The 27,855-nt window shown below is 37.4% G+C and overlaps 1 protein-coding gene across 4 annotated transcripts in view; it reads right to left on the bottom strand.

Moving 5' to 3' along the window:
* Positions 1 to 27,855, bottom strand: part of LOC130583799 (inositol polyphosphate 4-phosphatase type II-like) — a 111,596-nt gene that overhangs the window by 11,232 nt on the left and 72,509 nt on the right. For all 4 annotated transcript variants that reach the window (XM_057383382.1, XM_057383381.1, XM_057383380.1 and 1 more), the window contains 4 exons: positions 26,354 to 26,494; positions 23,650 to 23,747; positions 19,904 to 20,016; positions 16,957 to 17,111 (listed from right to left, as the gene is read on the bottom strand). In XM_057383382.1, coding sequence (XP_057239365.1) covers positions 16,957 to 17,111; positions 19,904 to 20,016; positions 23,650 to 23,747; positions 26,354 to 26,494 — 507 coding nt within the window. The remainder of the gene's footprint in view (positions 1 to 16,956; positions 17,112 to 19,903; positions 20,017 to 23,649; positions 23,748 to 26,353; positions 26,495 to 27,855) is intronic.

Here is a 27,855-nt window from a genome sequence, read left to right as displayed (position 1 = left end):
GTCACTGACACATGAAAAAAAAAAAAGCCAATTTCCTTCCCAACTCGAATTGAACTATCAGGTAAATACTAATTTTTTTATAAAGTCAGTTTTTCCTGTGTTGCAGACTGTGTTCTCTCAAGCACACAATCGTCAGTGGAGAAAACATTCTTACCAGTTTTCATTACACTGCCTTGGAACCTTTTACAGAAGCCTGCCAGTTCCTGAAACTTTGGAGTCTCTGGGGTAGAGATATTTTCTAAGATTTTGTGGGAAACATTCATCCATTTTTTATTTTCTTCTGAAGAAGCAGCAAACCAGTAGCAATGTTGGAGAATTTCCTTCCTTCCTTCCCCAGGATAGGACACAGAAGGTAGCTAGAGGGTATAAGTCTTACCTCAMTGGGGTGGTGGAGAGTTATTTCTGTCTAAAGTACATTTTTCTACTCTATTATGTGCACTGCTTGTTTTGCACACTGGAAGGAAAACAGTTCAAGAAACATTTCAGTGTTTCATCATCTCACGGTGCTCCTACTTTGGATAAACACTGCTCCAATTTYCCAGAAAAACCCTGTATTTTCAAATAACTGTGTTCATATAATGCAACATTGAATGAGATTGTGCTGGGGGCAATGCCAGCACCTCTGATTTTACACTCTCTCTCTAAGAATGCAGTTTTCAAAGCAGTCAGGTCTGAGACCCATTAAAAGCTGGCATTGCTCAAGTYTCTGACCATGTTTTTTTTAATCACTCGAAAAATCAGTAACACTCACATGCTTGGGGTGTTTGGACCGAATAAATACGAGTCCTAAGCCAATTATTCATACAGAAAAAWTTGCAGTGCAGTGAAAAAGCACATAGGTTGTTATTGAGAAACATTTCTTCCTCCCCAAATGCCTRTAACGATGTCAGGCCTTAAGGAATTCTGCCTCATTTTTAATTTCTAATAAATGCTAYTGCCCTTCGATTAACTCGTTAACCTCACTGGGAATGATACTGCCTTTCCAGCTGGGTGAGAGGTGTCAGCACTCACAGTCCTCCCYAGCATTTGCTCATGGCCAGTGGACTATGAATAAGTGCAGCCACTGTYCAAAAAAGTATGAGCAGGCTGATGCTGTCCTTGATTTTTTGGTTAATCCTGAGCTTCTGTGGCTWTTGGACAACACTTACAGGCTTCTGATAACAAAACAATTTCTCTTTTTTCAAGAAGATCTCAATTATTCTCATAGATTTACTCTCAATTAACTTTTATTAAAATCTTATTATCAGTTCACATCATCCCATCAGAGCCCACTATACACATGGAAAGGATCCTGACATCATGCTTGTCTCTTTTTGCTAATATTCAATTCTGTATTTGTCAAATACACAATTAATGCACTGCTACTGACAGCTTAAATAAAATCTATAAAACGCAAAAGCTGCAATTAAACAGCAAAAGCAATTAAAAAAAAAATTATCTCTGCCGAGCTACAGGAATCTCTTGTTATCTCATTAATGTACACAGGGAACAGGGTTGGTTTGTGCAATGTTTATGTACCACGTGGTTCATAATTTCCTTCCTACTCTCTTACAACATGGTTAAAGCAAACACTCTGAATGCCCTGAACTAATTTCCTTTGGTTTTTTTTTCCTTGTATGAATTGTTAATGATGGCAGATAAGAGATTCAAACAAAGCTAAAGGCATGTGAGTWCAGGCTGCACTTGTCAGACAAGGATGTTTGTCAATACAGACAGAGTATTTTGGTGCATGAAATAATAAGTGACATTTTCCCAGGTATGGTGCACAGTAATGAAACACATGCAGAGTACTGTAGAAAATGTAAAATATGATAATCCACCCTAAGATGGAATTGCTCACAGACAACGGAAACTTCAGTGGAAAAATAAGGGGTTTACATTTGATCAATAATGTTCTCTAGACTACAGAATAATTTAACATCTGAAGAAGTAACAGACAACCTGAGGGCAAGAAAAGCGTTATCTCCCAAACATTTGCTTCCATAAAGAGGACATACTTTGTTTAGAAAGCTTCCCCTCCCTCCCATTCATTCAAATGATTAGCTGCATATTTTTACTAAGGAACACTGATTATAAATATACCCGTTTTAAAAAAGAAATACACCAAATCACAATGGTAGAAAAAAAAGAGCAGCATTTAGTGAAATACCAAAAAAAGTTTTGAGGAAAACAACTAGTACACATCTATCTACTCAAACTGGCTAAATATTTGCAGAATTCATAGAGTACCCAAAGTTATGTAAGCTAAAGTAACTTTGTCCAGAAGAGTTAGTAATTTGATAATTGAGCTTTTCTATGAAAATAAACAGCAATTTAGGATAAGGGCACTACARCTACATTGCTTAATGGCTACTACTSTCWRTGTAAACAARGAAAATAACCAAAYTGGATTCCTACCCTTTATTTCAAGKCATCTGCTAGTTATTTTMTCACATGAATTGARCAAACAAACAAARGAAGYATCTAATATATTGTGGCAGATAAAGTTTAAACAGCAACTCAACAGCATACTTTTAGCTTCCTACACATTTCTTCTTTTTAATAACTTCTGGCTTCCTTGACCTCATGATAATAAATAAATTAGTATCTACTGGCAAGTATATGTTTAAAAGCACAGCAGGTGCTGATGCCAACAAGATCTTCCTCATCTTAAGTTTTCCCCTCCTACTTTTATTTTACCTTCAACTGTTTGCCAGAATAACTACAGAATACACTTCCAAGCTCTGGTCCAACTCCTTTAAAAGGCAGCCCTTCAAATACTCCCTAACTATGAGTAGCAAGACTTTGGGTGCCAAATTTAACAACTCAGGCTTCCCCCTACATCTACAGAACATCCATGGGCCCCTAAATCAGGCAACTATTCAGGAGAGTACTGGSAACTTGAGTCCTTAACTGGGTATTCACACCACAGGTATCTAAAGTTATGATAGAGACAGCTTAATTGTGTTGCACTGAATTCAAAAGTCTCTGGAAAAATGTCCAATGGCAATYGCCCAGTGCTTTTTTCTCCCATCTTCACAGAGCTTTATGATCTCCAGCAACTGCATCACCTAAAAATGAACCTGACAAGCCTCAGATTTTCACTCCAGCACCATAAACATGGTCAAACATGATGGGTAACAACATAAACTTTCAAGSTCACTTGACGACACAGTATTTTTGAAGGAGAGTCTTGATTTTTGTCTGTAATGTGAATTAAAGAAAAAACAAGAGATTTAYGAGAAAGCAATTGTCTGTTTTGGGCCACATTATGATGTGGTACAGAACATTAGGCTTTGCAACAAGATTAAGTGTCTTTTATTTCTCTTTTGGCATTCCATACCCAATGGAGTATGGAGAGCAAGCTTCAAGTTTTTATTTTTGCCATATAAGATCATTTGACTTTTTCCTCTCCACTGTAATACAGATTACATTTAATAAACCTTATAATTTAAAAAACCCAAACCCCAGTCTATTCAAGGATTACAGTTCAGAGGGGGCTAATTTAATTCTACTAGTTTTAACATCTGTGGTTTAAGCTGCAGAGAGCTTCAAAAGTAGCTATTGAAGTAATACATTGCTTCATTTACAAAGGAAATTGGATGCCAAATGCATTTTGTAGTGCAATAATAATGAAGCTSCAGTATTTGCATAAAGCAGCCCATAGTAATATCAGGTGTTGGTCCTGTCTAAARAAAGGTCTTTAGACTTCTGCTGGCCCAGCCATTATTTTGCAAAAGACAAATACGTGAAAAATTCAAAGCACTTGAGGGAGATGTTGGCTGTTATCACCACGGTACTCACTGGTCTGCACAGCTGGGATTATGAACCACATTTGAGTTTTGCTTTCCTAATGGTTTAGATTGATCTGATAATTTTCTGTTTCAGAGGATCAGTCTCTATATTACCAACTCATTATTTGCTAGAACTATTTCATCCTCATAGTCAGGATGACAATTTTTTCTTCTTTTGGATATGTATTTAAGGATGTCTAATTCTTACCTACGAGGTGAACTCCAATGGTGTTACTGTATTAACTGTAAAAACAAGCAAAGCAGAAAATTTCAGCGTTTAATCTGCTCAAGAGAAACACACTCTCAAAATAGAACCACATCTGGACAATATCTGTCCTGTGTCCAAGCATCTGGATAAGCATGCAGGAGATAATCTAAACTGTGAGTTCAASTTCATTACCACCTCATTGCAAGTTTTTTACATTGGAATTAAATTTAAATTGAGACTGAAATTAGTTTTGTTATCCCTATTGTGCTGCACAAAAGAAGATTTTTTGTGATAGGAGGAAGAATGATTGCCTTTAGGACAGAAAACATACACTTTGAGATAYGTCTGCAACAAAACAATTTTTTAAAAATCAGCTAAGCCTACAAAGGCCTTTCTAGATTACAGTGCTCAGCACCCTCTTGGCAGTAAATACCCTTGGTCTGAAAGTGAGAAAGAGTCTGATTTGAAAAATGTTACTGCACTCAAGTTTCCTAGGGAACACAGAAAAGGAGCTTGATCACAATATATGAAATGACCACATTTTCCTACATCTTCTATCCCACCAAATCTTCACCTACAAACAAGTATTATCACCTGAAGTTAATAAACCTACAGGGCAACACAGGACTAAAGTCTCAAGTGTTTTAATTACCTTTTAATTGCCAATCTATGCATGGGAAACAATCAGAAACCACAGCGATAGAGAAATAAAGTTCTCTAAAAACAGTTTTCTGCCTTGGAAAAATATTTGCCATGTTTGTAAGCCATTTTATATAATTCACTTCATTAAGTCACATAATTAATAAGCAATGTGACAAACTGAAATGTACCAATTCCTACACTTCTATACTTGTCAGTAATTACATTTGTGCATACATATTATGTTCACTATAATAAAGACCAATGTACATGGGAGGCAAAATTTTGATGTATGCAATGTTGYTTTGTCAAGCACCACCAAAAGGTTATTTCAATGCCCTTTAGCCAGAAAAATATTTTATTGACTTTTAATCTACTAGATTGAAATGATGCATATTACAGTCAGAGAGACAGCAAACACAGTCACAAAAAGTATACTAATACTTCTGTAGGGCAAAATCAACATGAAGCATAATGCTGTATTCAACTAAGGGCTTCATTCAACTAAGGGAATTGTGGCTGCCCCATCCCTGGAAATGTTCAGGGCCAGGCTGGACGGAGCTTGGAGCAATCTGCTCAAGTGGAAGGTGTCCCTGCCCATGGCAGGGGCTTGGAATGAGATGATTGTTAAGGTCCTTTCCAACTCAAGCTATTCCATGATTCCATGAAGGAATGTACTTTTCTGTCTGAGAGAGCACAGAAGGATGTTGGTTGCTACAAGAACACGACAGTATTTACACAAGACAASCAATAACCAGCTTGATAAGGGCAAAACCAACCCTACAGAGGCAAAAGAAAACCCTCTACCTGGCAGCACATCTCAAGCTGCTTCCACTACACAAGAGGGAAAAAMCAAGCATCATAGGGGTCGGACATGGGCTAGCTTACTTTAAAAATAAATTCAAAAAGCACCTTGACATGGCAAATCATGTTCATCTGTGTAAACAGGAATGTCAAACTAAGTTTGAAGTGATTGTCTACAAATTTGCTGATAACACCATTGTAGCAGCAAATTTTTACAGAGAAAGGTGACACAGGGTGCAAACATCTCCCCAAGGCAACCACGCAGCAGGAAAGCATGAGAGGACTTTATTCAGGGTGATGTTGAGGGAGGAGCTACATCAACACTCAGGAGCTWACACACCAGTTCAGCAGTGTCCAGGAGGCAGACAGCTTTGAACCCTGAGCATTGCTGCATTTGATATATCAGAATGAACCCAAGTAGCAAAAAGGAGTGGGAAAAGAGAATTAGTAATGTKCAGAATAGGGAATGTCAGCAAGGTAATGAACAGTATTTACAAGCTTTGCTCTTGCACACTCAAGTACAACAACAGGACTTGTATTTAAAGCTAAGAAGCAGATGAGAAGAGGCTGTTTTAAAGAAAAAGAAGATTCAAATTGAATTTCCAACAAAAGAAGGGCTGTGATGTCATAAGTGACCTGGCACTTCTGTTCTAGTTTTCTCCCACTTTAAAACTGAAAGAGATACAAGTGCATTTCTTTGTCTCACCCTCTGCTTGTCAATTATAAGCTTTTTGAGATAAGAAGATTTGACATTAAAAAGTGCAAATGGAATAAATATTCTAACCAGTTATAAACATTATCAAAGCAGACTCTCGTGGATTTTCAGAATCATTTCACAGACCTTTGAGAACAAGATATTGTTGTAGCTGYTTGCCTCTGCCTGATGCTACTTTGATCACTTCAAAACCAGCCAATAATGCCTCTGCAACAGTGCCAGTTTGGCCATTTTTATTTGCTTTCCTGAGRCTTTCAATGTAACAGCCACTCAGCTGAAATAAACTTAAAACAGAGACCATGCCAGTCTTGTTTAAACTAAGTGTGCTAAAAACTGAACCAAACAAAAACACGCCAAACAAACCAGAATAAGTGTTGATTTTYATTTCCTATCTGAAATGTATTATGAAAAGCATTCCACAACAACCCACTGTGGACCTCCCCATGTCCTGCTTATCACACCACCRCAAGGCAGTTTGCTGGGAGTTACAAACCTTCTGTGCTGATTACTTTGTAYTCTGTAGGTGTTCTGCTGTCAACAGTTATGAATGAGTTATCAAGGGATTTAAATAAAAAAAAAAATCACCAACTTTGGACCATCAAGTAATGTTTTTTGCAAARTGAATGTAAAACCCRGCATTATTTTGACAGGAATTATAAATTTTCATCAAAATTGTCAGCTCACCCAAGACACAAATTATTAACCAGATGATCCTACAACAGGGTCTTATAAAATGATGACACAGTAAACTTTCCAGTTTTTTAGTAACCTAAACAAGTTCCTCAAATCTAACAGTATTGACTGGGGTAGGGCTATAGCTGAGCAATAAATATTCTTTTTAAAGCCAGGTGCATCTCATGGATCTGCTGCTGTAATAACTGGCTGATGCTTTTTTAGCCTGTCTTCCTCTAGAAGCCAAGGGTACACATTAGTTCTTRGTGTGAGAGGAAGGAAAAGGAATCTGTGCATTCCCTCTTGGGGCACAGGGACTGAGTTCAGCTGAACTGGAAAGAGAGATAAGAAGCCTCAAAGGTTACCCTGTTCTYCCCAGTGTAAGGAAATGCACAGTCAAGGGGGAGGCTGGAGCATGAAATTAAAGCATGATAGSTCAGGAACCCCATATGATGGATGAGAAGAGTAGAAAAGGAAGATTCCTTTAAAGGTACTACACATTTTCCTCACAAGGATAAATGAAATTTCTGACTACCCCACCCAAAGGCATCTTCTCCTTATTAAAAGGTAACTCAAAAGGAGGCTGGGTCATCCCAAAGTATTTCATCCCATGAGAGGAGAACAGGAACAGTGATTTCCATCCCACCCTCTGACCTCCCTGGTCGAAGGGACTTTAAATCCTGGCTAAGTCTTGCCTAGAATTGCAAGACTCTGCAGAGGTAAAAACTTGCTCTGGCACCTTCCTGTGGCATTAGGAGCATCTCCAACAGAGGAGAAAAGCCAGGTGCTTTTCCCACTGCTGGAAYACAACACACAGGTGGCAGATCCAGGCTGGGGTCAGAAGATAAGCCTGCAGGGAAGGAAGCCCAGAGCAGGGTGCAGGAGCAGCCAAGGCAATGCCCCGTGGTTTTGGCATTGGGGGTGTGTTCAGAACCACAGCAGTCCCAGGGCTGCAGGAACCACCGTGACCATTCTGGCCTTCAGAGTCAACTGTGCAGGGATTTGGCTCTGCATTTTGGGAGGGCTCCAGCATTTCCTTTGCATTAACTTCCTTATAAACACATGCTTCCTGTTCCTACGGATTATAGTAGAGACTTAAGCTATGAAGAATGCAAATTCCCAAAATTATCTCCCAAATTTATCTCTRAATGATCCAGACAACAGGATAGCAATATAATGCTGCTGGCTCCATTACTGGGTGTAGTTCCAGGGAGCTGCAGATACCATCATGAAAGGAGGAAATACATAAGAAGTGCATAATAATCCAAATGGGAAGTCCTTTGGTCACTCCACTTCAAACAGCTCCCAGGACTTGTACTGCAGGTAAACACCAAGAAAGAACTTGTTGCTACCAGCTGTGTCAGTGAACGGCTGCCAGTGGCTGCTGTGGTGATGAGAACACACTCATGAAATGTCCCTCACCAAACCAGAGCTGCCACAGAATGCAACAAGAAACTACTACTGAAACTAACTCCCTCAGCTGAGCTGAGAAAGGCTAATGTTAAAAGAGTTCTTCAACATACTGTACAGCAAGGTGATACTGAAAGAGAGTAATAAACAGGGAATGCTCGCTGGAAAGAGAAAACAGCAGCAGAAATAAGAGAGAAGACCCCCATACATTGTAGATAGTTTCTCAAATGAAGATTATAGAATATGGGGGGTGTGGAATGATGCCTCTCCTTCTAGTTTGGTATCCAATATGATTTTAGATTCTTTCCCTAAAGAACTTGAGACAGAAAATTTCAGATCCAGTGGCTGAAGCTGAACAGGACCATGACTATTTGAAAACAGAGTTGTATAACAGAACATGCTGGGTGGCCTTATGAAGACATAATAATAAATGGAAAAAGAGATTATGGAGATGGAATGCCAGATTCTCTCACGTCATGTACTTAACAAGCACCAGTCCCCAGAGATGGTGGCTGGACCTGAGCCTGCACAGCATCCCAAGGGATGGAACTGAAGGAAGAAAACAGAAACACGGGTGCTGGATGAGGAAAAATGAAAAATTATTCCAGCAGGGAGCATTCCTACAAAAAGACTAAGTTTGTGAAGGAATTAAGGGAGTACAAAAAGAGAGCAGAAATAAACCTAAAAGTGTCTGTTACCTGTTTCCTACTTAAGTCAACCAGAGCTGTAGGCYGACACTGCATCATCTTGCTCCTGAAGAAATGCAGAATTTTCTATTGTGAAACCRCATTTTTGGGATAGCAGCTGGCTACTTCTCCTTTCTGTGCCCCCTCCAACYTTTTGACAGTTTGTAGATTGCTGGGACTGCAGGAAGGAAGTTATGAGCTCTCCCTGCCTATGTTATATTTTTCTGAGAAGAACATTGTTTTAGAGGCCAATGACTTCTTGAAGAGATTGMATGTCTGATAGCTTTAACCAGCTATTGTATGCTATTACTGCCCTCTTACTCTCATTTCCTGCTGCTTTCTTATCTAAATTTTAGACCTGGCAGTGTTGCTCTTCCTGAGATTTAGCTGTACATGGCCAAAGTCACGGTACTTCAGCTGTGGGATAGATAATAAACATGCATACAGGACTTTTCTCATACAATCTTCCAGAAAATCTTAATAAAACTGAAATATAATAGGAAGAAACCTGATATTACTCTTATTATCAGGAAGAAATCTGATATCTTCTGATAAGACCTAGTCTTTCATGGAAGCCCTAAATAAGCAATAAAGCACCAAATGAATGAGAAAATTAATGAAGTTTTCCATGAACAGCTAAAAGTATCTCAAAAGTGAACACCAAACAATATTTTAGGATAATCTGATTGCATRCTAGATTTGCCTAACCATGACAGGTGAAATCCAGAGCTATGGGCCTGCAATCTATGTATGGCAGAAGTGATAGAAACACTTCCCATTGCAAGAGGGTTTTAGGAAGACTTTTCCTTTTCCTTTTTAAAAAAAATTATAATTAATGAAATGCAGTGTTTATATTCACTTCTGCATTAAGCATCCAAACACAGACTGTGGCACTAAATTAGAAAGCAAATTTATTGGATAAGGTTTTTCATTTGGCTAATTTGAAAAACCGAGCGACCACAGAGTGCACCTGGTTATTAATTATACAGGTTTCTCACTGTCTGTACTGAATAATTAAAACATTCAGAGAGCAAAGACAAAGCTCAATTCTCTATACCCTCATTTGGATCAAGATATGACAAATACTAATTTTGGCTACTTAACAGATTGTTTACCTTGTCAATATCTCAGTGAGAAATAAAAAGTACAAATCAAAGCAGGACAACTCAGAATACGGAAAGTCTTTGACTGGAATTTTGTTTATCCAGTTCTCCATTGGAGAACTCTGTCACATAGCTCCTTAAAGGGCCTTGATCTTCAGCAAAAATCCCTGGGAATCGAGGTTTATTTCTTGTCACAAAGCTGAAACCTAAAAATGGCCTAACATTTTCTTTTGCAATGGAAAAGGACATTTTTAATACATACAATAAAATATTGTACTGCAAGTGATACATTAGTATGTTTTCCCACTAGTTATAATTTTTGGTCAGGTTTTTAGTCCTTTTGAAGTGCTCACCTTCCCTAAGTAGCCACTGAAGGAGGGGCAGATGCATTTCAAGGACTCACTCACCCAACACTGGTGTCAAAATTTAGACACAATACAGATTGCTAATGGCTCTACATTCCTCTCATAGACTGACAGGAAAAKTAAGTATTATTTCAGAATTCTTGCTTACTGCCTGCTATATTAATGTAGAGTTAGTCACTTCTCTAAAATTCCTTGCAGAGAGTGGCAAAGGTTTTCACTGTTTTCCCTTCCACCCAAGTGACTGGACCAAGAATATTACTATAGATTCTGGGGGAAAGGTAATTATAATTAWGGTTACACAATGCTTTCCATTAAGATTCTACGCTCAACTGTTAGTTCATTTTGAATGGGAAAATTCAAACTTACAATGCCATTTAAAGAAGAAAAAAATACAGTTCTTCCCTCCCCCCCACCAGTTTTTTTGAGAGAATTACTCAGTATCTCCATGCTGAAGAACAGGATTTGATGTGCTGCACCAAAGTAATAAAGATATGAGAGAGCAACTATCAAAAGAGCCTGCTCCTGCAAGACTCTCAATTGTCTTTCTAACAAAACCTTGTTAAAATTCAGCAGGTACATACTCTGAGGATCCAATCTATGCCAGGTCAAGGGGCTGGATAAGGTTTTTCCTTGCTGTTCCATTCCCTGGCAGATGATGACAGCTATAACACAACAAAGCCATGAGGCAGGGAGCTGGCTCTGCTCTTCTCTTGGTGCTGTGACGGAGCACAGTGCCCAAACTCTGAACAGGACAAAGGGGCAGCCACACGTGGCACAGAGCAGGAAGGAGGGAAATATTCAAGCAAAAGTCGAGTAAAAAGGAGGAAGAAGAGGAAGATCACATGAGAGAGCTCTTGGGACTCAGATTAGGATGTGGATCAGAAAGAAGTCTGAGAACAGCACTTAGGAAGAAATTGGAGAAATGAGGTGCAGGAGGATGAAACTTCTGCAGTCAGCTAGAGAAYATTCCCTTGCAAAACATGAACTCAAGCATCTGACCCCAGTGAATGAGACAAAATGTGTGAGACTGTATTATAAAACAACTGCCAATTTTATATAATTTGTCCACGTAGGAGTCTGAACCTCAGGACCTTCCAGAGTGCAAATAAGGTATGCATGGGYTGCCTTTCTTTTATTTTTTTCCTTGTTTTAAGTGTTTAAAACCTGAGAATTGCTTTCAAGACACATTATAAAGTTCAATTCTGTGAAATTTGGAAGTTATATTAGAGAAGCTTAGATTTAACGCAGCATTGTCAAGCTTCTGTTTGATATTTTGCCCACAATGATTGTCTATAATTCTCCTCCTTCCAGAGGGAGGAATAGACCTTAATTCCAAAAGGCTCCAGCAAGGTATCAATGGCATTGAGTGACCATCTCTCCCCATGTAATTTTCTTTTCCTCTGCACACTGTGGCTATTTAAAAAATCCAAGCCACTAATTCGGTTTTASAAAGCAAAATTGATGGTTGCTCAATGCACCAAAACTGGACCTTACTGTTACCTAATGCCCAGGTCTCTGTCAGTACATCAGGTGCTGYAAATCATCCCAAGTTTGTACCTCAAAATATAGATGTTAAGTGTCTTAAGAGCCATAGAATGATGTTAAAATCTATATTGGAAATCAGGCTCTCCTTTTAAGTTTTGTTCACACTGTGCCAATACTCTTAGAAGAAAAAAAAAAAAAGGTGGAGAAGGTCAGGTGGGCTGGGAAAAAGGAAAGGTTAGAGGGGAACTTGTGCCTCCTCTTCTGTGTGGCCCCTCAGGTGCTGCATCTCTTGGCACAAGCCCACAGGGGCAGGGTGAAAGCTGGGAGATGCGAGAAAGGCACAGAGAGATTGGCACATGGATCATTCCTGTCTCTAATCCTGTCCCTTTGCTCCTGCGTCCYGCTCCATGTGGCAATCACAGCTCTGGTGTTTGGTACAGGATCTTCCCTGGCCAAGGTCCATCTCAGCACCCAGAACATCTGCAAGTCCCTGAATAAAGAAATATTGCAGCTACTCCTCCTCCTCAACTTTAAGAAATCTTTAAGAAACAGTGCCCTCAAACAGCTCTTTAGAAAAGGAGATATTTTCTCYATAACTGCCCCATCAAAAGCCCCAYACYCGTTAACCAGATYATTCATTCCTTGCACTTGTGCTTCAATCAGACTTTTGATAGGCAATTTATCTAAAATACCCTGAAATACCCTCAACTGCTRTTTCAGGTGGAAAGAGTGTGTCCCACATTGAGTCGAATTTTGTATTCAGTGTCAGAAATATGTGACAGGTTTTGTGMCTGCTAAGAATGATGACAAGGCTGACAGCATAGGGAATTGACCATAGAYGGTGGATTTGTCATTCCATTTGTTTGTTACAACTTTTGAAACTTTTTTTTTGAAACATGCTCAAAGACAGGAGATTCTGAGGCTCCTCACTACCCATGGCCTCCAAAAGGGACTCTGTCGCTCAATCATTAAAGCTAAATAGGTTCAGAAAATAAATGTTTTTAAAAAGGAAAAAAAAGATTTTTTTTTTTTTATTACAAAACTACTTCATTATATGCTGCCTACCAGGGTGCATCACCCCTTAACAGTGAGCAGCTCTAATGAAAAAAAGTAAAATCATCTGACAGATACTGCAATGAACTCAGATAAATCAGTTTTGTGTCTCTATTGTCTCTTGGAATAGAGTTAACAATGAATGATAGGAAACATTCATATATTGGTGAAAGGGAAAATAAGAATATTGATGCCTTCAAAAAATGATTTGAAAGTGGCAGCGACATTATAAACAGTATTTTAATATGATGTGAATTGCAAGCACTCAATACAGAGAGGATGATATATTGATTTTCCTCTTTCTGCCCTCTGCATGTCACTGAGATCAATGGAAGTCAAATACCTATATCAAGGAAATTACAATATGTGGAATTATTTATAGAGTGGCTGCTTCAGGTACACACCAATTGCAGCATCATAATGGCCAGACTTATGACTGAAGACAAAACCATCTATTACATATGGTAAATGATAAACCTTGCTTTTCCATCATTGCTTCATTCACCACATTTTTCATAAGTTAAAGAAAGACCTAATAGAAGGATCCTTGTACAGCCACTTTTTTTTTTTTTTTTTTTTTTTTTTTAAAAAAAAAATTTTTTTTTTTTTTTTTTTTTTTTTTTTAATAAAGAAGCAATAAACATTGTATAGTTTATCACTGCAAGAAAATGATTCAACTTACAAAATGAGTCATAAAAAACAGCTACTGGCAGTGTTTTCCAAAAAAGGGTTGTGCAATGTACACTGAAGCAAATGCACTGAAATGTGGGGAATTGCTTCCAGATTGCTCAGAATTCTGGGGACCCCAAAGAAACTGGAAAACAGCAGCACAAAGAAATCCAGCACCTCCAAACTTCTGGTGGCAAGAAAGCATGAACTTGTAAGCACACGTTTCCCTTTTCCAACAGTCAGCAAAGCTGTGTCAKCACTGGCAGGAAAAGAAAAAGCCTCACAGCTACACAGGCACCTTTATAATTTTCATATCTCAAAATGATGGCATTTCCAATAAAGGCTGCTTTTGAATCACCATTTACTTCTACAACTCACTTAGTTTCACAGTAGTCTCTATCTCCTACTGTTAACTCTTGAAAGAAGCCTTTCAAAGATCAATCCAATCTGTTAGGATTTTGGATGTTAAAATTGAATTTTTCTTGTCTACTTGTTCTTTTGAAAGGCTTAAAAGCAATTTGTGGCAATCAGCATAAAGGAGTTTGATTGACAAAGTTTAACMAAGTGATCTGGAGAAGATTCATTGGGGAAAAACTGCTAAAATTGCAAATTAAAYGGCAAATAGTTTTTCTCTCTCTGCCCTTGAAACAAAATAGGTTCTTTTAGATGTGAAAATCATTGTAAAAGCTTCTAAAGGTAGCTAATGAAAAGTTCAGAAATGCACAGCATTATCTTGCAACTAACAGTCTGCAAAAGTAATCAAATAAAAAGAAACTACAAAAGGACAAGTGCCAAACAAGTCTGTTGATCTCATTCGCACAACMTTCCCCCTCATGAAATACAGGACATTCAGCTGAAACACCTGTGGAAATTAAGGTTTTCTTCTCTTCTCCTTTGCCTGTCTGCTCTTTCCTTCCCAGTCTGCTGTCTCAAATTGCCTTTCTCCACAATTCACCTTTCCCCAATTGCTGACAGGAGCACTGCCCAGTGGGACAGTCCCTGTCAGGCCACCCAGACAGTGCTGCTGTGTCCCTGTTGTCCCCATTGTCCCTGTGTCCCTTCCAACAGTGCTCCAGAGGCACTCCAGCAGTGGRAGTGAGAAGAAGCAGTCCCCACTGAATGTCTGATGGACCAAAGATACAAAAAACCCCACCCAAAGAGAGCTCTTAAACTGTCAGACCAACTCTCAATGGGACCACCAAGGAGTTAAGTACTATGCCGCCTTTTGGCATTTTTACTCTTCTTTTCTGAATTTTTGGGTTTTCATTGACCAGCTCATAAGGAAGAAAGAGTAATTTGGCTGCTCTTTTTTTTTTTTTTAAATTTTATTTCTAAACTTCCAGTTATATGAACAGGGTTAGACTGATGGCAGCTAAGCCTAGCTAAGAGATTTATTTATTTATTGTTGTGACAGAGCAATTTATTTTGTATGCTAGTGCCAATATTTGCAAAACCTTTATTACTCAAGTTTAATACTTTTTTATTCTTTAATACCCAGACAATCTTACCACCTGAATCAAAATTACTGTCTTCCATCCAACACACATTTCATCTACTTTAGTTCAAGTTTGAAATTGATTTACAGGGTAAGAGCAGGATAAAGCTTTTTTTCTGTGTAAAACTACAGCATAAGTGATAGTTTTACATTTTTGTAATGGTACTTCAACTTCATATACCTATCTAATTTAATTTTTAAGTATTCTTCAGGTTTTTTTTTTGGTTTTTACCATTCTTTTGTGACTTCAAATTACTGTTACCTGCAAATAYAACTGATGTGTTAATCTTCTCAACTTTCAAATCAGTCATGTGATAAAAACACCCTCAGAACCACYAATATTTTGGTCTGCAAAAACCTACCAGATTTTCATGATAAGTTTGGGTTTTTTTTTTTTTTTAAATTCTGTTTATATCTGCAAAAATGTTCCAATACACTTCTCACTGCTACTCTAACATTATGATGATTTTATATAATAAATTTATTTTCCTCTGTGTGGTAATTAACTGTAGCTTGGAAACTTTTGTATTTATTGGAGACATTACAGAAAAAAAAAAGCATTTGAAATGAAAACACAATGAAATTGAACACAGAAAACTCAGAATTCATTAATGATAAAACATGTAGTTATGAAGGACTGCATACAAGTCATTCACTCACTGAATTMCTGCAGAGACTGAGGGGTTTGTGCAAGGGAACAATACACACAAAACAACACAGCTCAGCTCAGTTCACCATCTCTCACTGCATTAGCAGTGCCTTGTGAGCCAAACCTACAACTGAGCCATCTCTGCTCATTTACTCTTCATACTATTGCATTTTTTCTTCAGAACAGCTGTCTTTGCCAAAAGGGCATTATGTGGGAAAATTACAGTATTAATCTAGGCMTTAAACACCTATTTTGGCAATAATAAATATTAAGGCCCAGAATTATCCATTACAGACTGTAAACATGATTGTTTACTTAGTATGTGACCTTTGCAAATTTACCATACAAACGATTTGTGTTTCACAAAAGTCCAAGACACAATTCAGTTRCTTCTTTGCAGGCTGACCAAAATATTTTCTATTAGTTTTGCAGTGACCTTTGGTATATATTATTCTAGTGCTGTGGATACAWTTTTTTAAAACTCCTATAGAAATATTATGATATGATTAAAACAAATGATGAAAGTTTCTGCAGACAATCTAGCATCTGGATAAATTTTATCATCAAAACTTGTTTGCTCAGTGAGGTTTATGTTTTCATCAAAGACTCAGGTAATGAGAAATCTTTACATCCTTTAGTTACATTCATGATAATATCAGCCTCAATTTCTGCATAGTTGCAATTTAGAATAAAACATGTTTTAATTAACTTTTTTAAAAGCACAGTAAAGATTTTATCAGATATTAATGGCAACCACCATCAGTCCAAACCTACTTGGATGTCTCTTCTCAATAATGCAAACTAGCAAGAATTGCCATCTGTAACAAATGCTTCTTTTGCTTTCACAGTATTTGCATAAATATATAATATTATATATATTATATATCTTTATACAAATTATTTACTGACTGTGTGAASGTTTTAAAAAATGCCCTCAAAACTGAAATATAACAATTTTTAAAGTAACTGCTGTTCAAACTGCTGCTCAGATTCTGCAGTCAGTGAGCTGATRCTTCAAGGTTTCACAAGGTTCTTCAAGGTTTCACCTATCTCAGAAACTTTTAACTACTGATGGAACCCACAGCTGCAAAGCCCCTGCACTCAAGAATGACTTACAAATTGTGAACCTGTGCTCAGCCAGGCCTGGGCTCTGCTGGGAGTTTAAAACCAGCTTTAGACCCTGTGACTGTAGCTCCTGGCTCTGCTCAAAGCCCATGGAGCCCCACGTACCTTCTCATGCAATCCAGTGCCCGGATGAAGAAATCCTTGTGCAGCTGGTGCTCGTCCCTCAGGATGGAGCACTGCTCCAGTGTCACTGACATGGATGTCCTGTCTTTGGCACTTTTGCAGCAGGTGAAGCGCACTCCGTTCAGCTTCCGGCAAATCTGCAACACAAGGAGGCCCTGGGGTTGGTCCCTCTCCCGGCAGGCAGAGCTCTGCCAGCCCAGAAAATGCAGCAGAGGGCTGCAGTACTTCCCAAGAAGAAGACACCTACTAAAAGTTAGCACTGATATATCCAATTTCCTGAGCTTGAAATAGAAAGGAATTTTGTTAGCCTAGGCTATAAAAGAAACACTGCTGTTTCCTCACTTTCTCTGATGACCACCGTATTCTAGCAAAGATTAATTGATTAATTAATTCACCTAATGAACAAAGGAAAACCTTGATAAATCCTMACTCACAAACATGAATGCAGCAGAYTAACTCCTTGTGAAGGTATGGATTCAGACACATCTGAACTTAAATAGATTTTGTTTACAACAGCTAAACTCTTCAACATGTGACCCAGAATTAATAAAGCTTAACAYGAACTGGATTGTCTACTTTCACTGTATACTTTGACAAAGTTATGAGGCACAAGGGAAACATGACATTTTTTAGGATAATTTCTCCCCTTACGAATCAATCTGTGGTTGCACCAGTCCCTTCATTTATACTTTGGGTYCAAACAATATTTTCTAGAAAAAGAAAAATTTGAAGGAGAGCTGCTGTGCCCAAGTGTGAGTCTGCCTTCCCCCAGATATAATTAGTCCTGAGAAGAAGTAATACTTTGCTTTGCTTGCTCCTATCCCTGGAAAATCATGGATATAACAGTATCAAACCCCAAAATGTTTATGAGAATGGGGCAGGGCAATAAATTAGAGCAGTAGTCATCCAAAGGAACTTCCCACCTTGGCTATCATGGGAGAGCTTGCAGGATGAAACTGGAACATGATCTCTACAATGTCACTGCATCAAATAAGCATTTCTTCTTCTGCTAATTGCATTCTCAGAAATTCCATTAAAGTCAATGGCCCAGAAAGTACTTAAGAGTCTTTAAGGTCTTTGGGATACCATGGTGAGGTTTAATTCAGAGAATCAATTAATTGAATCTAACTTAGAAYCCAAGGAGATACAGGGTAGTGAAGGAGAAACTATGAGTGTTGTTTCCATCCTATAAGTCAAAATTTTAAAAGTTAAATATGTTTAAAAATTTGAACAGTTGCATTGGGATTTAAATAAAGTACTAGCTGATCATTTTTTTAAATAATGTTGTGAAAGAAGTTAACTGCTTAATTGAAGACATTAACTCTCTTTACACTAGTCTCTTTGGAAGTCCATGAGTTATTGGGACTATTTGACATGAACGAGTTATAAAAGGATTTTAAAAAATAAAAAATCATAAGAAAGTCATAAAAAACCCAGGAAATTATTCTGGGTAAGAGATGGGCTCTGATATAGGGAAGTATAGGAGAAGAAGAAATAGACTTAATTTTTATTAGATTTATTCTCACAGTCCCATTATATCAGGGATTACATGCAGGCACAGATACATATGTGCAATCTCATACACCTACTGCAAAAAAAGGGATATTGCACAGCTACTGCACTGACAAAGTAACATTCCTACAGCCTTCCCAAGAAATTAATAGAACATGGTATAATGCTCTGTAGATCAGTGGTTGCAGAAATAGACATTCCAAAAAGTGAAAGTAAGGTAACCTAAAGAGAAATAGATTTCAGTGAAGAAAAAACCTGAAACTCTTTTTATGTCCAAAGAATGGTTTTTACCCATGAAATGATTTTCAGGGAACCCCAAATAGAWGGTAAAACACAACTTTCTAAGCACATTCTGTCACATACTTTGTAGCTCATTTTATACTATTCTGTACTGATAAATCTTATACTTTTTTACAAAGCAATATTTCATAGTAAGCGTTGGAGTGGTACTGCAAGAAAAACTTGTATGTTTACTTACAAAGGATTTATGCTGCAATAGCATGTGATTATTCACCACATGGAAAATATTATTAGTAATATGGAAGTTACAGCAGTGTTATTAATACAAAGACATAATTAACATTTTMTTTTCCCTAGTGTTAACAAAAAGTAATGGAAAATGTTATTAATAATTTTGTATCAAATAWTTATTTGTCTTGAAGGGTATATACATATGAAAGTTTCCCAAAACACAAAGCCTTGCTTCAAATTCAGTAGATACAAAAATTCCCTGTTGGTATAAAGAGGCAGATATACCAAGGGTACATTTCTAAATATAAGACATCTACCTAGATGAATTTCACACTCCTGAGCTCTGTAARTATCTGAGAGTTGGGCTTTTTGGCCTTTTTTAAAATATGTATGTGCAAACCCCACAGAACTGGGGAACAGAAAGGAATTATGGGATTAAAGCAAAGTATTAAGCACTATTTGATAAACAATTTTCTTTGTGCTCTCCATGTGTCTGATTGTCTGTCCTCTGTATGCCTTTTGCAACACTTATTTATGAAAGTAATTTAATTACAAAGAATCAAAAGTTGAATGCAGGAATAGTAAACAAAACCCAGAGCAAGCAATCATGTCAAGGCTCATGGACACGAAAAAAAAAACTTAATAATTTTCTATTATCAAAGAGTGGATATGAATCAAATAGCTCGAATTCTAGCAGGTCCTACCAGTTTAAAAAGTGAGGAAAAGAAAATGTCTGTAATTTAAGTGGAGGAAGAGGAGATRCAATCATGAGTGGAATGAGTGACTCTGAGAATAGTTTAGGTTAGAAAACATCCCAGCACATCTGCCTGCTTTAACCAGTGAGCTCCCCCACAGCCTTAAAATCCATTGCACTTAAAATATCAGCAGGCTTATGAAAATYAGTTCATCATTAGTTCATCAATTTCTTTGCAACAAGAGAGCTTACCGTCGCAGCCAGCCACATGATTTCTACATTCTTTCTCTTTTTGGCCTGGATATTTTGATGAAGATTTTCTAGCAATCCCTTTAAATCATTTTGTTCTTGAAAATGTGGTAGACCTGGAGAAAAAGGATGACAAGATTGCTCATTACACTGAGTCTGGTGTCCTGGCCAAAGAATGCCCATAATAAAGAACAGGTCTATTGTTAACAGCCTTKTTTGGGAGCACAGGATGGAAATTACCATCTAAACATTTAGGGAATAAGTAACCTTATGTGTTACGAGTATTGGGTTGTTCTCCCTAAGATCTTCATGTGGAAAATGGAATTGTCTTCAACCATTGTCTTATAAATGGATGGTGAAAAACAAAATYAAATCTCTGCTGTAGTTCTGCTCATCAKCTGTTTCAGACATTCARYGGAAATCAGAACAGAAAAAACWGAGTGTATTAAAACCTGCTTTGATYGGATGKTTTTTTTKATTTCAAAATAAAGAGAATTGGTTTTGTTTTCAAAATGAAATATCTCATTTTTGTTCTGAAATGATGCTTTAGTTTCTTATATAACTTAACCCAGAGGTCAAACAGCACTAAGCATCCCCTCCAAAGGGTAAGAAAGGGTATTTCTCAGTCTGAAATTAAATGGGGTTTTATTTTCAAGTAGAAAATAATTTCAGTTTTACTTAAAATCCAAAATTTTACCTGCTTGTTCTGGATATGGCATCTGAGCGCTTATTTATGCTACATCTTGAGCAAGAATTCAAGAGCAGGCAATTTAATTTCCTCCTCTGTTTCATATGTATATTGCAGAGTTTTTCCTAATGTTAACTTTATCTWCACTAGTTTTGAAAATCAGTAGAAACAATAATTTTCTGAAATTATTCCTTGAATAATGGTGGTGAAGTAAAAAGATATATAATTGTAGTTATTACCAAAAAAAGTCTCAGAAACAACTGAAACAAAGTGAYACTAAATTGATAAATGGATACAGTTTCTTCAAGAAGAAAAAGTATGTTGTTCATCCAGTGGGGGAAAAAACCAACTCAAGCACAAAGATTTATACCCATGTGAAAGAAAAAAAAATGAGGTAACTMTTAATGAAGGTCAATATCCATTCTCCTGACTTGATCAAAGCCAGAATGATCTCTCTTATCAACAAGTTTTTAACCTTTTACATCTAATAAATTCTGTGGTTTACCATATCCATGATTTATAGTAAGAAATAATTAAAATATACTCAAAAAGAACTATTGCAAAAATGCCTAAGTTGCTTTAGTCATATTGCATTGCCAAACTAAATCCCAAAATAAATTAAAAAAATAAAAGAGGCAAAAAGTACACCCAAACTAGTTTTGCAATAATCTTTATGTGGATTGTTTTAACTGTGTATTACAAACCCTGATTACACACTTAGATAATGCAGAGCACACAAAMCCACATCACAATCTGCTAGACTATTACAATTATGGCTGCATCTGTTTCTTTAAAACACAAAGCACACAATGACAAAGATGCTTCGAGATTATGCAAATGTGTCATTCAACATTTCACTGCTTCCAGGCAGCTTTCCTTTGGTTCACAGCAGAAAATGCAACATCTCRGAGAGGTGACTTCACTGCATGTAAAGCAAGAGTCTCCTCATTTATAATACTGCCAAATGAGCTGCACCTTGATTAGAAATGATCAATTGCTCAAAGAGTATTAAACCATCAAATCAGGCTCATAGGTTATAAGGGCAGAAGCCTGGAAGTACCAAACACCTCGTAGCTGTTGTTTTCAGTTAATTGTGGACTACTGAGAAAATATTACATTTTTGGGCCCTTACTGTCCTTAGCTTTTCTTATAAAACCAGTACCATTTTGGTGCCTAAACCAGACCTGTATTTGGTCGGTGGTTTTGGTAGGAATCTTTCTAAGAACACACTCTTATTCGCAATTTCCAATAAAAGAATTAAAGGGATTAAGAAATAGGTAGATGACAAGAGTAGATGTTCATCTAAAAGACAGAAAGCCAGTGTTTGCTTAGCTACAAGCAAGAATGTTCTTGACAAGAGGAAATACAAACATGAGATGAACACTAATACAAAGGGGGCAATACCTTTCTGGGAGTGGAAAATTCTTTGGAAGGGAAGATATGAATGAAGTGGAAGAAGCAAAGAAGGCTGCCAAGGGTGGGAGCACCAGCCTGGCAAACAGAGCAGTGAGTCCCCAAATTCTGTAGGGATTCATGAGCACTATTCAAAGCTAATGGCTTTGGGAACAGGGTCCTGCATTTATTTTGTAGCACAGATTTGGCACACAGGAAACTCTGAAAAGGTGAGACAAAGCCATCAAACAGCCACCAATACTGAGCTCTCACTTGGCTGCAGCACCAGGGCTGCTGCCAGCCTCATATGGACWTTTGTCTTCCAGAGGTGGGGGAACAGGGGAGGGATAAAATTCCTCCCCCAAATGAACTAGTTTGGGATCTTCATTTTTTTTTTTTTTTTTCCCAGGGGGTTGGTTTAAAGGGTGCATCCCTTCAAGGCAAAAGGGTGATTCCATATAATGGCAGGGAGCTACTGGGAAGGGCAATGGAACCAACAGGTGCTTTGTGTTCCATAAGAATTTGTATAAATAAGAGACTCAGATCTTATAGGTAGAGAAAAAAAGCAAGATTACAACAACCAGAAAAGACAGGATGAAATAGACAAAATTAATTCTCCAAAACCTGCACAGTCTGGAAGAAGTCCAGGAACTGTGTGGCCCACTAATTATCCTTCAGGAAGGCAGTACAAGTTTAAATTCTGTTAATGAAAAGCAGCCAATACTATCTGCATGCAAATTTTTGCTTTTATATAATCAAATCTATTTACAAGGCAGCAGATCTACCTCAAACCTAAGCCTGGATGAGGCTAGTTTTTCGAGGATATTTTCTTGGCAAGATTCCCCTGAATTAATTACCCAGCTTGCTGTAGGAGTTTCACTGTAGAAATCCTAGAAATGCTGGGTTTGTGGGTGAATAGATGGGCGTCCTGCCCACTGTTTAGGAACAGAGCTTTCATTTCTGTCAAAATTATTAACAAATTAAAATCATCCTGATACAAAAGATACACAATGACATATCAAAACTTTACAGAGGATTTAAAAATCAGGCTGTWAAATCTGCAACATTTGGGACTATAGTTCAGGCATTAAAACTACTTTAACAGGATTAGATGGATGCAAATTGTCTTTTCAGTCCTTGCTTTCAACAATCAGAGTAACAGCATAGTAATGTTTATGTTTATGATACCAAATTTCTATAAAATTGGAATACAGGGCCTATTCTAATGAAACCTTGTTATTCATATCATGATGATGTGGCTCATTGCTTGTATTTACATCTGCAGATCTCTCAGTTGTTCACCAAACCCCAATACATTTTCAGAATAAGAATAGAGGGAATGACTGAAACTGATGAAATTTCCCACYGAGACTTTCTGTACATATTCAGTAGATACAGACTGTCCTCTACTTGAAATATTAAAACAGTTATTATTTTAATAACTTAAAATAGCTGTTCAGTTCATCATTACTCTGCTTCATTCTTCCTGTAGTTTCTGCTATGGCATTGGGCCTGAAATCCCTCTGGACCTCAGCAGGGCTGTGCACAAATACAAAATGCTTAAATTCATGAGACAAGTTATGGAGTTGTGTTAATATTACTGTCATATAATCTTTCACCCATCAAAGCTTTTCAAAGCCATCTGGATATTGCATTTATTTGTACTCACAATCAGGTGGCATTTTTTCCGTAAATAACTTGTAATATTCTTTGAGAAGTTCTAAGTTTTCCTGGTTAATGTTTTCCTGCAAAGTGGTATCTCCAAACCTACRAAAATACACAATAAATTAGGAAAAAAAATCCCCAAAACCCACAAACCAAAACAAAGATAAATTATCCTTCAGAATAAGGAAATAACTTTGATTTTATATTACTTGTTTTATAGTGCTGAATGTATTACATTTTGTCAAACATGCAGTTGTTTAGTTCTTGTGTGCTTTGGAACTAATTTATGGAAACAAGATCATCACTCATGGATAACTCTTCCAAAAATTTATTAACAAAGTAATCCATTTACAAACATGCATTAAGGCATTTATTCCTTTTGCCTTCACAAATCCTGAAAAAAATGAAAAAGCACTTTGGGGGAATTCTAAATGGGAACATTGTCAGAGAACACCAATTCCTCCACCTCTTACTGCTGCTCTTGCTTCAATGTATTAATTTCTACCAGAGCTGTACAATATTGAARTGACACAAGATGGAAGAGAAGCTCAACTACCAACTAACTATAGCTATATAAACTAATATCTTTCTCTCTGAGACCAAGATTTCTACAACAGCCAAGTTTCACACACCAAAAAAGAAAAAAATCTTATGGTAGCTCACATGGTACTATAAGAGATATGAGTGTAAAGACAGGAATGTCCCCTGGGCAGTTAGGACCATGTTTTTGCAATTCAACTTTAGAATAGCCTTGAAATGGAGATGGAGGAGGACAGGAAGAGAGGCAKAGGCAGATAAGTGAGAAATTGAGGTAGAGAAAAGGCAACAAAAATCAGAAGATACCAAATACAATACTACAACATGCAGAAGTGAAGCAAATATTTAAATGGGTCAAAGAGGGAAAAGACTCGGCCACTTCCTCAGTAGCCATTGCTGCATTGTCACATGAGAATTTTTTTTTTAAATCAGGTATATTCACAAGCGTATTCTATCAAAAACCAAAAAAGATAAATGTTTTCATCTAATAAAGTAACATRTCCTAGAAATTTACCACAAAAATGTATTTCTATTCTCATGTTCTTTATCTCACAWAAACACACACTTTTTTCACCAAAAACCACATGCAGTGTTTTCAGTCTCAAAAACAAATGTGCAGCTTTAGGGGTTAAGCAATCTTTTGAATTAAGACAAAATCAGACTGTAAGTGTGTGCCGAAAACTGCATCGAATCAATTTGCTTCATAGATATGAATACAGATCCATATTCATAGATATGTGGGTATTATTTTTTCATTCATGGCTTTCTTTGCAGACAGTGCAGAATGCCCACTGTGAGCAATACTTGCTGCCATTTCACCTGCAAGCCAGGCATCTTGTCACACCAACTCCTCTACAAGTCCCCAGATAACCAGGCTGTTTCTAAACCTTGCCAAAGCTTTCTTCATAACATTTGTAATGCTCAATCCTTCCTGCCCATCCCACCCAAGTAAACTCTCACCAACTTCCTGCTTGGTTCCCACATACTGCCTGATCTCTTATTTTAGAAAATGAGATGTGTTCCATCACAATTGTCATGACTGATTTTATTGCTTTTGTACATTATCACTTTGGCCATGTTACTCCTTTTGGCACTTGCCTCTTCTTTATGGCATCAAGAATAACCTATTCTCATTTTCAAGGAGTTCCCAAATTCTCCAACCAACTACCCAATTCTTTCACCAGTAAAATGACAGKTTTTTTTCTCACATATCACCACTCAATGTGGAAAACTCTCCCATAAACATCCACAAAGCTACTGATAACATTCCTTACAAGACTGATTTTACTTGGCTCTCTACAAAGAGCAGGAGGAGAAACTCCTGTGCTGTTTAACTTATTGYCTATTGTCCCAATTAAGGATTTTCACTCTCTCTCTATTTCTCCAGCTACACTTTTGTTTTTGAGCTTATAGTGAATGCAATCTAATACAATGTATTTTGGATGCTTTATTAATAAAACCAGCTCCAAAAAAAAAAGGTTAAAAAAAAGTAGCTGTGTTGACATCTTGAATTCTACCTTGCAGTTTTAGCACTGCACAAATGTGGTAATTTAACATGAGCAACAGATACCCTTCTCTTGGAAGAGAAAATCAATAGGTTGGTGAAACTTTRACTATTATTGTACTAATTAATTAGTTTTCAGCAAGCTGTTGCAGAGGAGYAATAACACATCAGAACTTTAACATYAGCCTTCATATTTCTACAACAYATTGMCAGTGCATTCCCTATTATAAACTACTACTCCACAACCCCAGAAAAAAAGCTGAGAAAATTTAACTAGCTTATTACTTGTCYAGGGTCTTCAACCCCACCTTTAAAATGTAAGAATTTTGAATTTTCAAACTGTTGTTTGAGAACTTCAAAGTACTACATACAAACAAAAGTCTGCATCAGTGAAATAAAAATCCATTTTTCATCTGTRTCCAAGAGAAACTTGGCACTAACTGTGTAAAATGAAGCTCTGAAGGTCCTRTCTCCACTTGGATTTTTCATTGCTCTGCATTGCTTCATAGCTTGTGTTTATTTCCTTTAATACCTTTTAAAATACACACTGAGTCAATGTGAGACGGTCCAAGAGCAAATAACAGAAAAGATTTATTTCTAATCTTGAGAGATAGCCTGTACCAGAATGGAGTACTTGGACAGAAAATGAAACATGGCTTTTCCTTACCTCTCTGCCAATGTTTGCTGTTCATTGATTCCAACATTAAAGAGCACCGGGTACATGTGGAGCAGCTTCCCTTCTTTAATCTCTTGTGGCAGGAGCTCAAACATCTTTGCTGGAAGCTGCACCTCTATAATGTAATGCTCACTAGGAAAAATAAAAATAAGAATAAGGATGGGGTTCTTGATTGGTTTGCTTAAAATAATACAAATTTATAGGGGATGTGTAGATTTATAAATCCCTCCCTTTTCCCCTTAATTGAACCATAAAAAGGGATGATTCAGCTGGCTTGTTTTAAGAGCACAACCAAGCTATATGAAAAAAGGTAGGTATGTATAACTACACACCAACTTCCTTACTGATGTGAAAATAGGACTAAAGAAGAAAGGAGCAAAAAATCCTCGGCAACCAAAATATCAAGAAACAAACCTCAACTCTTAAAATGCATATTGCTGAGTTACAAAMACAACTTTCTTCCAAAGTCACAACTTGATCTGCTATCCGCTTTAAAAGTAATGTGAGCAAAAACCTTTCCCAAAAACCCAAAGGAAAACTCCTATTTTCTTCAGTGGCTGGATTTTCTCCCTGGGCACAGAAAGCATCTCTAATAATAAAATTGTCTCTGTGAAGATAATAACTGAAGGCTCATTACACAAACATGAATCCTGTTTTAGGRGAAAGGATATGATATATAGCAGTTCTGAGTTTATGTTTGTGTTTGTTCTGACTTTATGAAAAATGTGSTGCTTTGGGTGCCAGGTTGGATTCTGATCATGTGGGAGCCTCAAGCTGGATTTCACCTGCCTTTGAGAAACTGCTGCCTGACCCCACAAAAGAAACAATGGCATAAGGAGTGGCCCCATCAGGCTCATCTATTTGACAACAAAGTAAAATGGATCCAGCACAGACATGTGGCTGCAAGGTAAATGCATTCAGTGAGAGCAGCAGCATCTGTTTAGTACAGGCTAGAACTGGTGTGCAGTCTTTGAGCAAATGCCAGATGTTCCTCACTGAGAAGGAGCATTGCTCCTGAGTGAAGAATCCAGGTCTCAGGGACCGGGAAAAAAAACAAAACAGTTCTGCTTCTAAGGCAAGGCTATTTGGTTTGTTTTGTTTCATTAATTGCCCCACATGAAGGAACTAGAAGTCAGCAAAAAGGATAGTAAAGAATGTGGTTCCCGTGACCTCTGCATAGTGGCATTAATTCTCAGCCTGCCTGGAAGCACCCCTGGCTGCTGTCAAGTGCCAGCAGAACAYTTTCCTGTGATGGAGTGCTTTGTTGAGCTTGAGAAGAAATGTTGGTTTAGTCTGATTCAAAGAGCTTATGTTACAGAACCAAAATGCCATCAAATCACTGCACTGCTACATTTCACTACTCCCCAAATCACTACAAATCTCTGTGTGTGAAAGAACTCTGAGAAATGCTGACCTTTAGGCACAATAAATTAGCATCAGAACAATTCGAGAGCTTCGCCTTGTCTTTTTTTTTTTTTTTTTTTTTTTTTTTT

The sequence above is a fragment of the Malurus melanocephalus genome, unplaced genomic scaffold (assembly GCF_030028575.1).
Source record: "Malurus melanocephalus ecotype Western Australia unplaced genomic scaffold, MMel_1.1 scaffold_628, whole genome shotgun sequence".
In the NCBI taxonomy this organism is placed as follows: Eukaryota; Metazoa; Chordata; class Aves; order Passeriformes; family Maluridae; genus Malurus; species Malurus melanocephalus.
The sequence above is the reverse complement of the archived record's forward strand: the minus strand, read 5'-3'. Positions and strand labels throughout refer to the sequence as shown.